The sequence below is a fragment of the Numenius arquata genome, chromosome 10 (assembly GCF_964106895.1).
Source record: "Numenius arquata chromosome 10, bNumArq3.hap1.1, whole genome shotgun sequence".
Lineage (NCBI taxonomy): Eukaryota > Metazoa > Chordata > Aves > Charadriiformes > Scolopacidae > Numenius > Numenius arquata.
In genome coordinates this window covers 6180885-6193661 of record NC_133585.1, presented here as the reverse complement: position 1 = coordinate 6193661, position 12777 = coordinate 6180885, and the positions used below count along the sequence as shown (strand labels likewise).

The following is a 12777-nucleotide window of genomic DNA, read 5'->3' as shown; positions in this document are numbered from 1 at the left end:
CTGGATACCCTGGATATAGAGAAGGCTGAGGTACTCAGTGACTTTTTTGCCTCAGTCTTCACCCGCAAGTGCTCTAGCCACACCACCTACATCACAGAAGGCAAAGGCAGAGACTGGGAGAAAGAAGTACTGCCCATGGTAGGAGAAGACCAGGTTCAAGACCATCCAAGGAACCTGAAGGTGCACAAGTCCATGGGACCTGATGAAATCCATCCGTGGGTCCCGAGGGAACTGGCAGATGAAGTTGCTAAGCCACTACCCATCATATTTGAGAGGTCGTAGCAGTCTAGTGAAGTTCCCGCTGACTGGAAAAGGGGAGACATAACTCCCATTTTTATAAAGAGAAAAAAGGAAGACCTGGGGAACTACAGGCCAGTCAATCTCACCTCTGTTCCCAGCAAGATCATGGAGCAGATCCTCCTGGAAATCATGCAAAGGCACATGGAAAATAAATAGGTGATTAGTGACAGCCAACAACATGGCCTCACTAAGGACAAATCGTGCCTGACAAATCTGATGGCCTTCTACAATGAGATTACAGCGTTGGTGGATAAAGGAAGAGCAACTGACATCACCAACCTGAACCTGTGCAAGGCATCTGAAACTGTCCCACATGACATCCACTCTTGCTACGGACATAAAATTGATAAATCTGACTAAAAGGGGTAGATGAGACTATATGATAAGGGCAGGTGATAAAGGTCCACATCAGCTCACATTTAGATGCTACCCATGGGGATAACATGGTGCTGCAGCCTTACAATCCACTGTAAGGACTGTAATGGGGAGAATCCCCAGTATATGTTGGCATAAAAGGTTTTAGAATGATCTAACATTGCTCTAAATCAGGAACTGGCTATATCTGCCCCAAATAAGGCTTGAAATGTGGAATTATGGAATAGACCTTAGCTGGATTGGAAAACAAAACCTTTATTGCAGCCTATACATTTTACCTGCATTGTTATCTGCAAATACCTCTGTGAAATTGTATTGTTAAAAATTTACACTGATTTAAAGAAGTTTTTGTGAACATTTCTGCCTTTTTATCAACTATATAACTAAATTTTATTCATACTCTAATTTTTGCAGCTCTTACATTATAGATTTGTATTATATTATATGTTTTTGTGCTAGTACTGATTATTGAAAATGCACATGCAGTTCACCTTTAAAAGGCCTTCAGAAACATACATTAGTATTGCACTGAAAGCCAAATTCTGCAGGTCTTTTCCTCCAGTCAGTTGAGTTTTGCCCTGAATGTATCCAGCAGCTGACAACATTTCAGGACACTAACTGAAGAAAAAAGTCAGAACTCGATTTTGCTTGTTCCTGGCTCTGCTCTTGCTGTATGACCTTGGGCAAATAACCTCTCAATTGTCCACCTGTAAAACAGAGACAGGACTACACACCCACCTTATTGGTTTATTCTGAGCTTTAATGTTTATGAAGTGTTACGAGAGGCTCTGGGAAGTGCTACAAAGTGAAAAGGGTTATCAATCATCGTCAGGAAAACACAAGCTGCTGAAATAGGGTGAAATCTGCCTTCCCTCCTTACAGGACATGTTCTGTCTTGTGCTGTGCTCTAACCAGTATTTGTCATCTTAAAAGTATCTCAACACTGCATAGCATAAGGAAGGATAAATATCCCTAAGCATTCTGAGGGACTACTAGAAATGTTTTTCATTTTAAGAAATGAAGCCTGTTGTAAAGTATATGCTTCTCTTCTAAATACCTGCTTGTTTTCCATAACAGGAAAAAAGAAAGCCATTTTTGAGATAGGATTCCTAAATTGCTTAAATAGCTAGACATTAGCTGAAAGCAGCACTAAATATCAATTTAAATACTTGGGTCTCAATTTTCCTTTCATTCATAATGTACTAGGTAAACTATACTAAAATAATTACTTGCTTATTACTCATGAATTTCAGTGTAGCAGCTGAGACAATGTAGATAAATAAGATGATTAATTGAAACAGAATGAATCACAACAAAATATGTTGTTGTATAAGGTATGATTAACTCCACAGTGATTCATATCATTTCAGATAACAGGGCTTTTATCAAAGACGGCTGCAAGGTTGGGAAATGATTTAAAAGCATTTCATCTTAGAGAGCCACTGCAGTTCACAAGGGAGGGAAAAAGGGAGAGGAAAAAAAAGAGAGAGGCAGAAGCAGATTCAGTGTCTGCAGCTGAAATAGCCTTGGGCTGTTTCAGCATCCTTCCCACAGCACATCTTTACAACACGCCATTGACATTATCAACAGCCCTTGTGCTAAAGACCCTCTCATTTTCCAGTTGGTCACAATTTATTAGATACTCCAGTACTGAGAAAGTTAATTCTATGAATTAAGCAGCAATATTACAATGCCACAGCTTTCATATAATTGAAAACACAACACCTGCACCAGGAAATAAGTGTCATAATTCTACAAAGACATCAAAGAAAAATAATATTTATTTTCGCTCCCTTCAAAATTACAATTTTTAATTCCCAGGCTCCCTCCAAAGACTGTGCAGCAACCTTAAGTGTACGATTTATAAAAAGAAATTGCTATCTGTTTACTGCAGTTTAGAAAAGCAAACAGCAGCAGCAGCTGACCTTAAAAACCTCTACCTGTTAAAACAGAAGAGAAGATGAGATGTCTCCTTAGTAAATTTTTCCCCATGTGCATTTAATAAACTGGGTCAGAATATCTGACTACAATTTTTAACTTAACTGCAGACTCCCTGTAGGGGACTGTGCAAACCTCAGTCTCTCACTCAGCCTACAAAATGAAGGTAATACCCTCACCTCTGGGGCAAGTGTCTGAGAACTTCTGAAAGCAAAATGAAAAGGAAAATACTGGCATATAAATTGAAATGCAAAACACCGACACCCAACTTAATTTCATTTAAGATTATTAATGTTTCTGAAAACTTAATTCAAAATGAATAAAGATGTAGAAGCTGAAGGTAAAGGTTGAGCTCACAGGGAAGATAGCCTGCAAACAACTACTGACTGAAAACAACCCCTCGATATGGACCAGTTCCAGTAAGCTAAAAAGAAAGAATCAAGGTCTCTTGAGGGCTCTTTACATAACATACATCCAAGTTAGCAGTACAGTAAAATAAGCCTCTTCAAGATACTCCGTTTCAAATACAATCTAGTATTTGCCTTCTACTAATAATTTCAAACATTCAAAAATAATTCTAAATGCTTACTTGAAAATACTTCAAACAGTTTGGTGATATTTATGGTGTGATCAGCCATCCTTTGCAATGTTCTTTACTTGGCCCCATTGATACAGAAGAACAGACTGAAATGTTTGTCTCTGTTTCATTATTTATTGAAAGTCAAAACATATTTCCCTTCCTCCACACACCAAATTACATCTGCTACCCGATTTTCTCCTGTCTCTTACCTCTTAATCGTTTCCTCAGAATCAGACAATTCACCAGTGGGAAAGGACATTCAGGTAGTGTGGAAAACTACGCGTTAGGTCTATAAACGGTAGGAATTACACTGGTGTAAAATCAGATCAATTCAGTTATGCCATTATGAATGCACAAAAAGAACCACCGTGAGGCCCACTTGTCTTACAAAAGTGATTATGTCTCATTCAAGATTGTTGTGAGCTGTGGGCAGATTCCTAAGCCTGCAGGTATCAGTCTGGTCCCAGGTGATAATCCAGCAGAGGAAATTTGCAGGTGGGACTGAAGGTTGTCCACAGTGTCATATCTTAATGTAATATATCACAGTATGTGCAGTGAAGTTGTTCACAAAAATGCGTTATAGGTTACAGAGTGGGAATAGACCAATTTGTTTGGAAACTGTCATTTAGGTGTAAATCCTAGTGTGTTGAACACAGTCTTATGCCAGAAAATTTAGCAGCAGTTCCATTCACTCCCCTGGTTAAAATGAGCACAAAAGTACAGACTGACTGCAAGGTCAAAATTGGGACCATGTTAACCACTGTTATCAGTTTTAGATTTACTGTTTTTCCTTATCATTAAAGAGAATTTTCCATATCATTAAAGAGACTTGCCTTTATAAAGGTTTATAAAGGTTCTTAAAGGCCGTGTCCAAACCACATATATTTCTACGGATGTTTACGTGAGTATTTCATACCTCACTTGAAAATATTTTAACTTTAGCAGGCACAATGTACCATTTTGGTATAGTTGTAAGGAGAAATGGTGACAAGACCTGTTTGATATCTTATTGCATATAAAAGCACCCACCTTTTCAAAGCTCAGGATTCATAACTCCAGAACCACCACTAAACCTATTGTCATTGCTTTTAAAAACATAGAAGTCTTGCATGCAACCTTTTTTCTTTTCAGCACATTTGTGTCACACCAGCATCAATTTCCCAATGAGCTTGCAGAAGCATCTGTCTTTGCAGAACTTCAGCTTACAATCCTGTAATTAATTTGTTCAGAGACTGAGTGTTTAGAAGTAACAGCTCTTTACACTAGAGTGGAAGAGGATCTAATTCCCAAGAATAATTGTTGCCTTCGTTTTCTTTATTATATTCATGCTTTAGAAAAATCTACGATATCTCTTCTACATAACCTCCTCAACTTTTACTGAGCGCTGTATTGTTCGGTTATGGCTTCTGTTGTAAAGCAATAGATGAGGAGCTCAACATGTCTTTAATTCTAAAGTTTCTAAAAACTAAAATTTCTCAGTGATGTCCTGCCTACACGTAGGAAGAGAACCAAGATGATCTTTACCCCATCAATATCTTAATAAATATTCCTCTGAGTCATGAATGACTGCCATACACAGGGATGAATCATGTGAAAGCTTTGGAGTGTCCCTTGAATTCTGGAGACCTGCTCAGAAAAGAAACTGCCATTCAGCTGTGTGTCCCGAAACACACCGACCATTCCCCCCAGAAGTAGTTCCTTCCCTGAGGAAGTGCCATTGTAACCCACATCTTTTGGGGAGACTGGAAATTCAGTTCAAATTCCTGTGCCTGTTATTGACTTTGATGGGTCAAGTATATCAGAGATATCAAGCTTTAGCCCTAGCTGGGAAAGTGGAAAGAGGTCTGGGAAAGAAATAGATGCAAATTTAGTCTCTTTTACTTGCCTCGTATAATTACTGTGTAGGAAACATTCCACAACTCTGTGTAGAGATGTAATTTTAAAAGCTTTCACTCCTTTGACCATTCTGTTACTGAAAGTTACTTTGAGTTGTAAAATATGTATTCTAAGGTGAGCTTTTACAGACGAATTAAGCAGCAACTTGTGACAAAGCAGTTATCATCAGGAGATAATTGACCTTATTTGAGAGTTAAGCATCCTGAGGCAAAGTAGAGTGTGCTTAATCCTGGCAGGTTAATTATCCAGTGATTATGGTAGCTTGGAAGGTATTATTGCTAAGAACCATTTGCAAAATGACACTATTAAAAAAACCTTAATTTAATAAAAATTAAAAGAAATGACAATAATCAAGTTCTCCAGTCATGTATTGCTAGATAATGACTGCAGAATGGCCGTAATTGGGTAGCAGCAATGAACATATAATTATTCCTATTCTGAATGTTCTGTACTAAATTTATTATACGAAGTAGAGTTAATAAGTATCAGAAATCCAAGAGAGGATGTTTGGCTAGTTATTAAAGGGATTTAAGCAAATGATCAAAACACCAGTGGTCACTGAGCTAATGCTGAAACTGATACATGCACTGAGTTGTTATCCCAGAGTTCAGTGTCTCCGCTGCAGCTAAGGGTATGCTGGCATTTACATTCCAAACTAGAACATTTATTCTGAGAGGTTTATAACTTGCCCATTTTAATTACCATCTGGCTGAAACTTGAAATAACCAATCTCCATTCAGATGTAAATTTTTAAGTAGAAGATGTAATTTAAAATCACTTTACCAATTGTTTTTAGTTTAGGAACGGCAGCAATTTGGAATTTTGCTGCTCTTGGATGTTTTTGTATTACTCAAAAAATAAACATCTCAGTGCTTAACAATAAAACTGTATTGGTCTATAATGTGGAGTGAAGATAAATATAGGGAAGAATAAAAATCGTGTCTAAGAGTATTGTTTGTACTAATAAACTAACAACCACACTACTTAGTATGCCTTGCTTATATGTTAACTTACGCACTTGCAGTATTTAACTAAGCTAGCAAAACTGATGGAAAATGCAGCAAAAAGAGATCACTGTAAATGTGCAAAAATTTGGTGTTGGCTAGCTGAAGTGGTTCATTGCCCATCAAGGCATTCATAAACACAAAAAAATCCTTAATGTACTTGTAGATGAAATAAATATAGCAGAAAAAAACCACCAAAAAACAAAGAAAGAAGCTACTAGAAGGCAGAACGTGTCAGAATGAGCTTCTCTTGAGTTTTGCAACTACTCTTTACCACAAACCATATGCAGAGAGCAGAAATAGTGACAATCACAAGATACAGCAGCTACTAAAAACTAGAAGGAGGCCATGCCAAGAGTGTGGTTTCAAGTCACACAGAAAGACAAGGGAACAAACCACTGCAAAAAGCATTTCAACAACTGAAAAGCAGCAATGGGCAGAAAGCAGAGACTAAAAAATGACCAAGGTTTCAAGTGATTAGTGTAAGTAACAAAGCATAAGAGGCTGCTACTCTGAAGTGTGTGTGTATATGTATATATACATATACATATATTTCTTGTACTGCCAAATTTAAGGATGATCACTTAAGTTTAAATAGTATTTTTTAGCCTGACAGACACCAAAATGCTTCAGAAAGTTTATACAGAAAATGCAGGGAGTCTTTCAACTTTAATACACACAACAGTCCTATACAATACTTCATGCCAGCAGGTGAGTAACACCATAGCAAACTGAAACGGCAGGGGAAATTAAGGTAGCCTGAATATAATTTCTAAAATTGGAATGTCGTCAATATAGTGGGCTTATAAAGCGTGCAATTATACCAAAAGTAATGACTTATGTTTTATCTTCTGAAAAACAGCATCTAATGAACCACTGTGATCTGAATTCTCCTAATAGGTCAGTGAGGTGGTATTTATATAAAAGAACAGCAAGATTTAATCCTGGAAGTTTCTATGAAGCCCTCCCACACAAATATTGACTAAACTTGATATTACTTAATCCGTGAAATCTGACAAGATTTTTCTGTTGAGATTACACGGCTATTAAATCAAAATATTCAGTAGCATCTTTGTGGGAGACGTACTGTGAAAGACAGAATGAAGGTAACAGTTGGCAATAGCAGCAAAATGTCTGGAAAATACTTCTTCTGTATCTTTAACTATAATTAAAAAGGTTTCCCTTATACTACCGCATCTAAAAGACATCGCCATTTTCTTAATTTTAAAAATAGGGGTTTATTTAAAAAGTCCTGTAAGAATGCTAGCCCCTAATGTGGACGTGTAGACAATAGCGTAAAAACTGACTTGTGTTGGTGCAAATCCCCATATCACAATCAGGAATAACCACTGACAGGAATAAGTTGCTTTTCCATAATTTTCCTGTACTAATGTACTTATCTTGAGAGACAAGCCCACCCTTCATTTAGGTGTTTCACACTGTCAAAGGCTTTTATTAACCTTCTTATGCTGAGCAAACTAATAAATATTTAAGAGCACTTTCTGTAGTGGGAAAAAAAAATCAAAAAGTGATAGCACTACAATGAGTGAAATTTGAATTCATTTGGTCTATTACCATGAACTTCCAGCCAGAATTTCACGCAATCTGTTTGCCAACTGTTGCATAGCAAAGATAAGCCTTCCTTAGATAGACTGCCAGTCCATCTACCATAAAATCAATGACAACCTTCTAAACCAATTAACCATTTTTTTGTTTTCTCCTCCTACTTCTCCCTAAAGAGTCTTCTTCATCATGGAAAATGCTATTAATAGCAACAGTATGGGTATGGAAACAACTCGGAGAACCTCAGCAGCTCTGCGATAGCCCTTCATAGGTTTTCTTCCAGCAGAGATTTAACTTCTGGGTGAGTACATCACACAGGTGGACAGCTGTTATAAAGAAGCCAATGTGTTGGATATTTCCTCTTTTAACCTAGAGTGACTTGTTCGTGTGTCTCTACACTAGAATGAGCAATTTGTAAACCTCTAACAGGTCAAGTGACCTCTTTGGCATCTACTGAAATATCAGTCCTGTGGCCATGGATTTAATTTTCTAGTCATGCTTCACATGGTCAGTCTTTCCCTATAAATAACGGGGGACCAGGAAACAGGCTCCTAGACACAAACAGCTAGGTGCAAGAGATGCAAACACTTCATTCACTTCCGTAAAACTCACCGTCTCATTTCCAAACAGGACGTCGACATAAGGCATGACTTTCATCATAGGCTCTTTGTAGAACTGGCTGATAAACGGTGCAGAAAGATTCAAGCTGAAGATCTTGTTGTTTGCAGAAGCCTGAGCAGCCACTTTTAATACTGCTTCTGGTGACACCGTCAGGAAGAATCCCTGCAAGCATCCAAACAAATCAAGATATTTTAGTAATTTCATATTAAGAACCACATGCTTCTATAAGGTCTCCCCCAACCCACCTTTGCCAAACACATGCACATGTAAAATCCTCTGGAAAATACTGCCTTTCCATTAAGGTATTATGAAGGTGACAAAGAAACAGCATATGCCTAGAATCACAGCCTTCCAAAATCAAACACAACTCCCTACCTCTGCATTCCATGCAGTACACTTTCCCATGGCAGCTAAGACTAATGTTCATATTTTAAAAGCCGATATATTATAATTCTGAACGCCCCTTTTTAGTAATAGAGTCAATCAGGCTGTGCTGCTTAATTCCGAAGTCCAGTACGATGGCTTTATACACAGGTAGGAGATTAATGAAATCACTTGCCTAAAAAATTATTACCTTGTTTATAATAAATATATTGAGTATGCTGTCATTGTAGTGGTTGCTATTGTTTTGCAGGAAAAACCTAGGGGTTTTCACGTTTCCACACATGCATTTTATTTCACCCCCTCCTAAAAGTATTGTTCTTTATTCTGAATATGAACATTCAAGTAAGGACCAATTGTGAAACAAAACAGACAGAACGCAAAAAGAAATGATAATTTGTCTACTAAATCGTGAATGCCGTTTTCAACCCTCTATGAAGAACACTTCAAGGCTGCCATCTTGAATTTAGCGTTGCAGATGATTACCTCAACCACACATGTTCCAGGACTTATGTAAAGATCCCCTACAGTTTCATTAATCTATTAATTAGACAAAGGCTTAGTCTTTACACTGATTAAACACATTTTCTATGTTTCATTTTTACAATCCTAGAAGCAATTTTACTAACTGCTCTCAAAACTCAGGGAATAATAGTAATTTTCAGGCAAGAGCGGCAAGTGTTAAATTTAAGGCCAGATATAATGTCTAAGGCACAGCAACAAACAACTTTGAGGGGGCTCCGATAAATAAAACACGATCTCGGTCCTGTCTGTAACATCACCACCGTGACACTCTAAAAGGTATAATAGTGAAATAGTCTTATTTTCCAGTTTTTATCTGTATTATTATGTCTCCGGATCACAGAATATCTGTATTTTTATCCTGCATACTTCAGCTAACAGATCATCTTAGGCACTCTACTCACTGGAAAAAATAATATAATGAAGAGTCTACAGATTAAAGACTACTTAGAAACTCTTTCTATTTATTTCTCCTTACTCCACGCTCTCCAGTCTAACAAATACATGACTGATTTGAAAATCTGGGCACGATTCACTACATGACAATAAAAGGCGCAGGAATGCTTTGCGTCTCGTGGAGTTACTCAGTACCTTGAACGACTGGAAGCCTGTAAACATCCAAGCTTCTTTGCTATTTTTACATTCTGAAGAATTAAAACGAACAGTTTATATAAATTCTCGTCTCCATAGCAATCTCTACCATCTTTTAGTTTTTTATTTAATGAACCAAGTTGGGTTCTTTAAAAACTGTTCCAAACACAAAATAAAAACCTTTCAAGGCTAAGATGTTGCCAGCTGTGGAGAAATCACAGATTGCTATACAGTGGTCTATGTAAATAGTAACCTGGTCAAATAATTAGGCTTCTTACCAATTTTAGGCTGAAAACTTCATCTGAACTAAAATACATCTGATTGTAATTTAAGGTACAGAACGCTATCCCCATGAGATCTAACTCAGGCCTGCATCCAACTCCCTTTTCCTTGTAAAGGCAACGTAAAAGTACTGAGATGCAGATAGGAGAGCTCGCTTTTCAGATCCTGCAAAGTAAAGGCCAGGGACTCTCACAGGCTACAGCTCTGTCTCCTGGGTTTCCGAAAAATCACTTCTGCCATTTAATTGCATTCTTCCAAGAGTTTTTTTATATTTTTATTTAAATAACTATTTGACATTAAAACATCTAGAAATGAAGAGCTGTGTGCATGAGAACTCTTGTTAAAACTTTGCCAAGTATAACATTTCTTTGCAAAATAAATGTTGTAGCAATACTGAAAAGAAAGTTGTAGCAGTATAATTCACACAATGGAATTAAAAACGTAGGAAGAAAATGCATAAAATCTGAAGAGATCTGGGTTTAAAGAAACCTAATTAGACGCCCCTTGCTAAGTATTTAAATTGAGTTTGTCTCTATTTTCAGTGGAATTCCAGTTACAGCTATGGCCAGTACAGTGACAGGAACCCAGCTTCCTAAGTTTGAATTACAAGGAGGTAAACCACAGACCACGCTATTGCAGCATGCTACAATTCCAAACAGGAATGAACTCCACTAAACCAAACAAGTTTTCTTATAGCTCACTGGGATTCACAATGAAGTCGCTCCGTGGTTCCTCAGAACCACAGCCCACACGCTCTTGCAGCTCCCACTGCATTTTGTCCAGACAGATGCATACAAAGTCAACTACTCCAGCCTCCTCTAACAATTAACTGTTAGCCAATACTGAGTGTGAGAATAAGCATAGCTCGGTATCACTGGCATAAAAGACTCTGCATTTCACTAGTAAGAAGTCCTATACCCACTAACAAGAAGGTAAGAGGCCTCTCAGAAGATATACTATACCCACCTACACACCTCAGTCTACTTCTCAGAGTTTTGGGAACCTTTTTGCCCTCAAAACCCAAAGGTATCTTAAAACAACTACGAGAAAAATATCTGCAATGAAAAGATGAGATGCTTAGTTAACTTATATAGAGAAATTCCAATAGCCTGGGAAACTTAAGTTGCGCTTATATATGAAATGAAATTACTGTGTATGTATCTATCCATGTGAAAAGAACGTTGTACATACAAGGACGTATGATAATTAGACAACGCAGTCAAAGAAAGTGAAAGGCAGGGATATTGTACTATGAAAACCTATTAAACATTAAAGCCTATCAGACGTACCAGCAGCACGCAGTATTCCTTTGGTGTGCACTGATTGAGACTGAGTGTACCAGATGCTACAGTTTCATGATGTGCCACTATTTTCTGCTGCTCAAAACGTAATGAGGCTCTTTTCTATGCCAGGAGGAAGGCACCATTCTACCACAAGTCAGAGAGCACGGCTGAACTAACATATACACCAGGAAAATAGGATGATAGACTGAATTATTTATATGCATGCTTGTACGTACACACGTGCAAAACACAACAATATTTTTCTTATGCACTGTAAGCAGTCCTTCTGTTTAAATACAGTCCTTTGGTGGAGACAAACATTTTCTTGTGGGAGAAAAGAGAAACAAAAAGAAGAAATCAGAAAAACACATTTGTGCATTGCAGACACATGGCTATGGGAGACACAGTAGCTTGTTTCTAACTTAAGAGCTTTTAAAATTCACTATTAAGATGCACAACAAAGTCAAGAGAGAATATCAATAATCTCACCCACTTTTACAATATTCAGGAATTCTTTGATGCACCTTTTAAAATATGGCAAAGCAGTGTGAGTATAGATAGTCTTTTAAACTCAAGTCTTTTTTTTATAGACACTAGCATTACTGGAAGCATTTGATGGGTTTATGCACAAGCAATTTGTCTTTGCAAGTCATCTCTCTCATTTTTATCACACACAGACCCAAAAGGCTTCTTCTGGCCTAGACCAAGCTCATACAGCTCTAGGTATTGCAGATGTGAGGGGTGGAAAATTAAGGGTGTCAAAAGTGTCAGCAGCACAGAATCAGAGAACGTTCAAGGACCTCATGAAACCTGAACAACCCTGGCTTTGGTGAAAGTAATTCTGTATAAGGTGCTCTGTCCAAGCTGAGAAGTCTTGCCATCATTTGTTCCCATGAAATAATGTGCTTGCACTGAATTCATCTGGATTACATACATGTAATGTTCGCACAATGAGAATCAAGATAATTTTTTTCTAAAGCCAGTAAGTATTTCATTAAAGCCAAAACTAAAATCTGTGACCTACTGTACATTTAGACGAATCCAGGCTGAGATGATAACAAACAGCTTTGCAATTTTGGATTTATTATTATTTAATAGCACAGAAGCAATGTTTGCATAAGAACATACAGAGATAATAAAAATTAGGATTGTTTTCAAACCTGCTACCCACTAAAATGCATTTTCCCTCTCTTCTTTCTAGCTCTTCCTCTTTCCTCGCCACTCCCATGTGCAGAGTGCGTTACATGAAAATAACTATCATATGAGTGACAGGATTTTGAACCATGGTATTCTGAGCTGATTGTGAAATGGCATTTGGTAACAATGTAAAATCAATAAATCGCAAATGTGAATCAAAATATTTAACTTTCAGAAACACATATACAACAGTCTGCTGCCATTTAAGACAAATTATATTCTGCCAACATGAAAGGAACACATC

General features: G+C 37.5%; 1 protein-coding gene across 2 annotated transcripts in view; it reads right to left on the bottom strand.

Moving 5' to 3' along the window:
• ADK (adenosine kinase) overlaps nt 1-12777 on the bottom strand; it is a 291102-nt gene that overhangs the window by 71566 nt on the left and 206759 nt on the right. For both annotated transcript variants that reach the window (XM_074154565.1, XM_074154566.1), the window contains exon 7: nt 8269-8439. In XM_074154565.1, coding sequence (XP_074010666.1) covers nt 8269-8439 — 171 coding nt within the window. The remainder of the gene's footprint in view (nt 1-8268; nt 8440-12777) is intronic.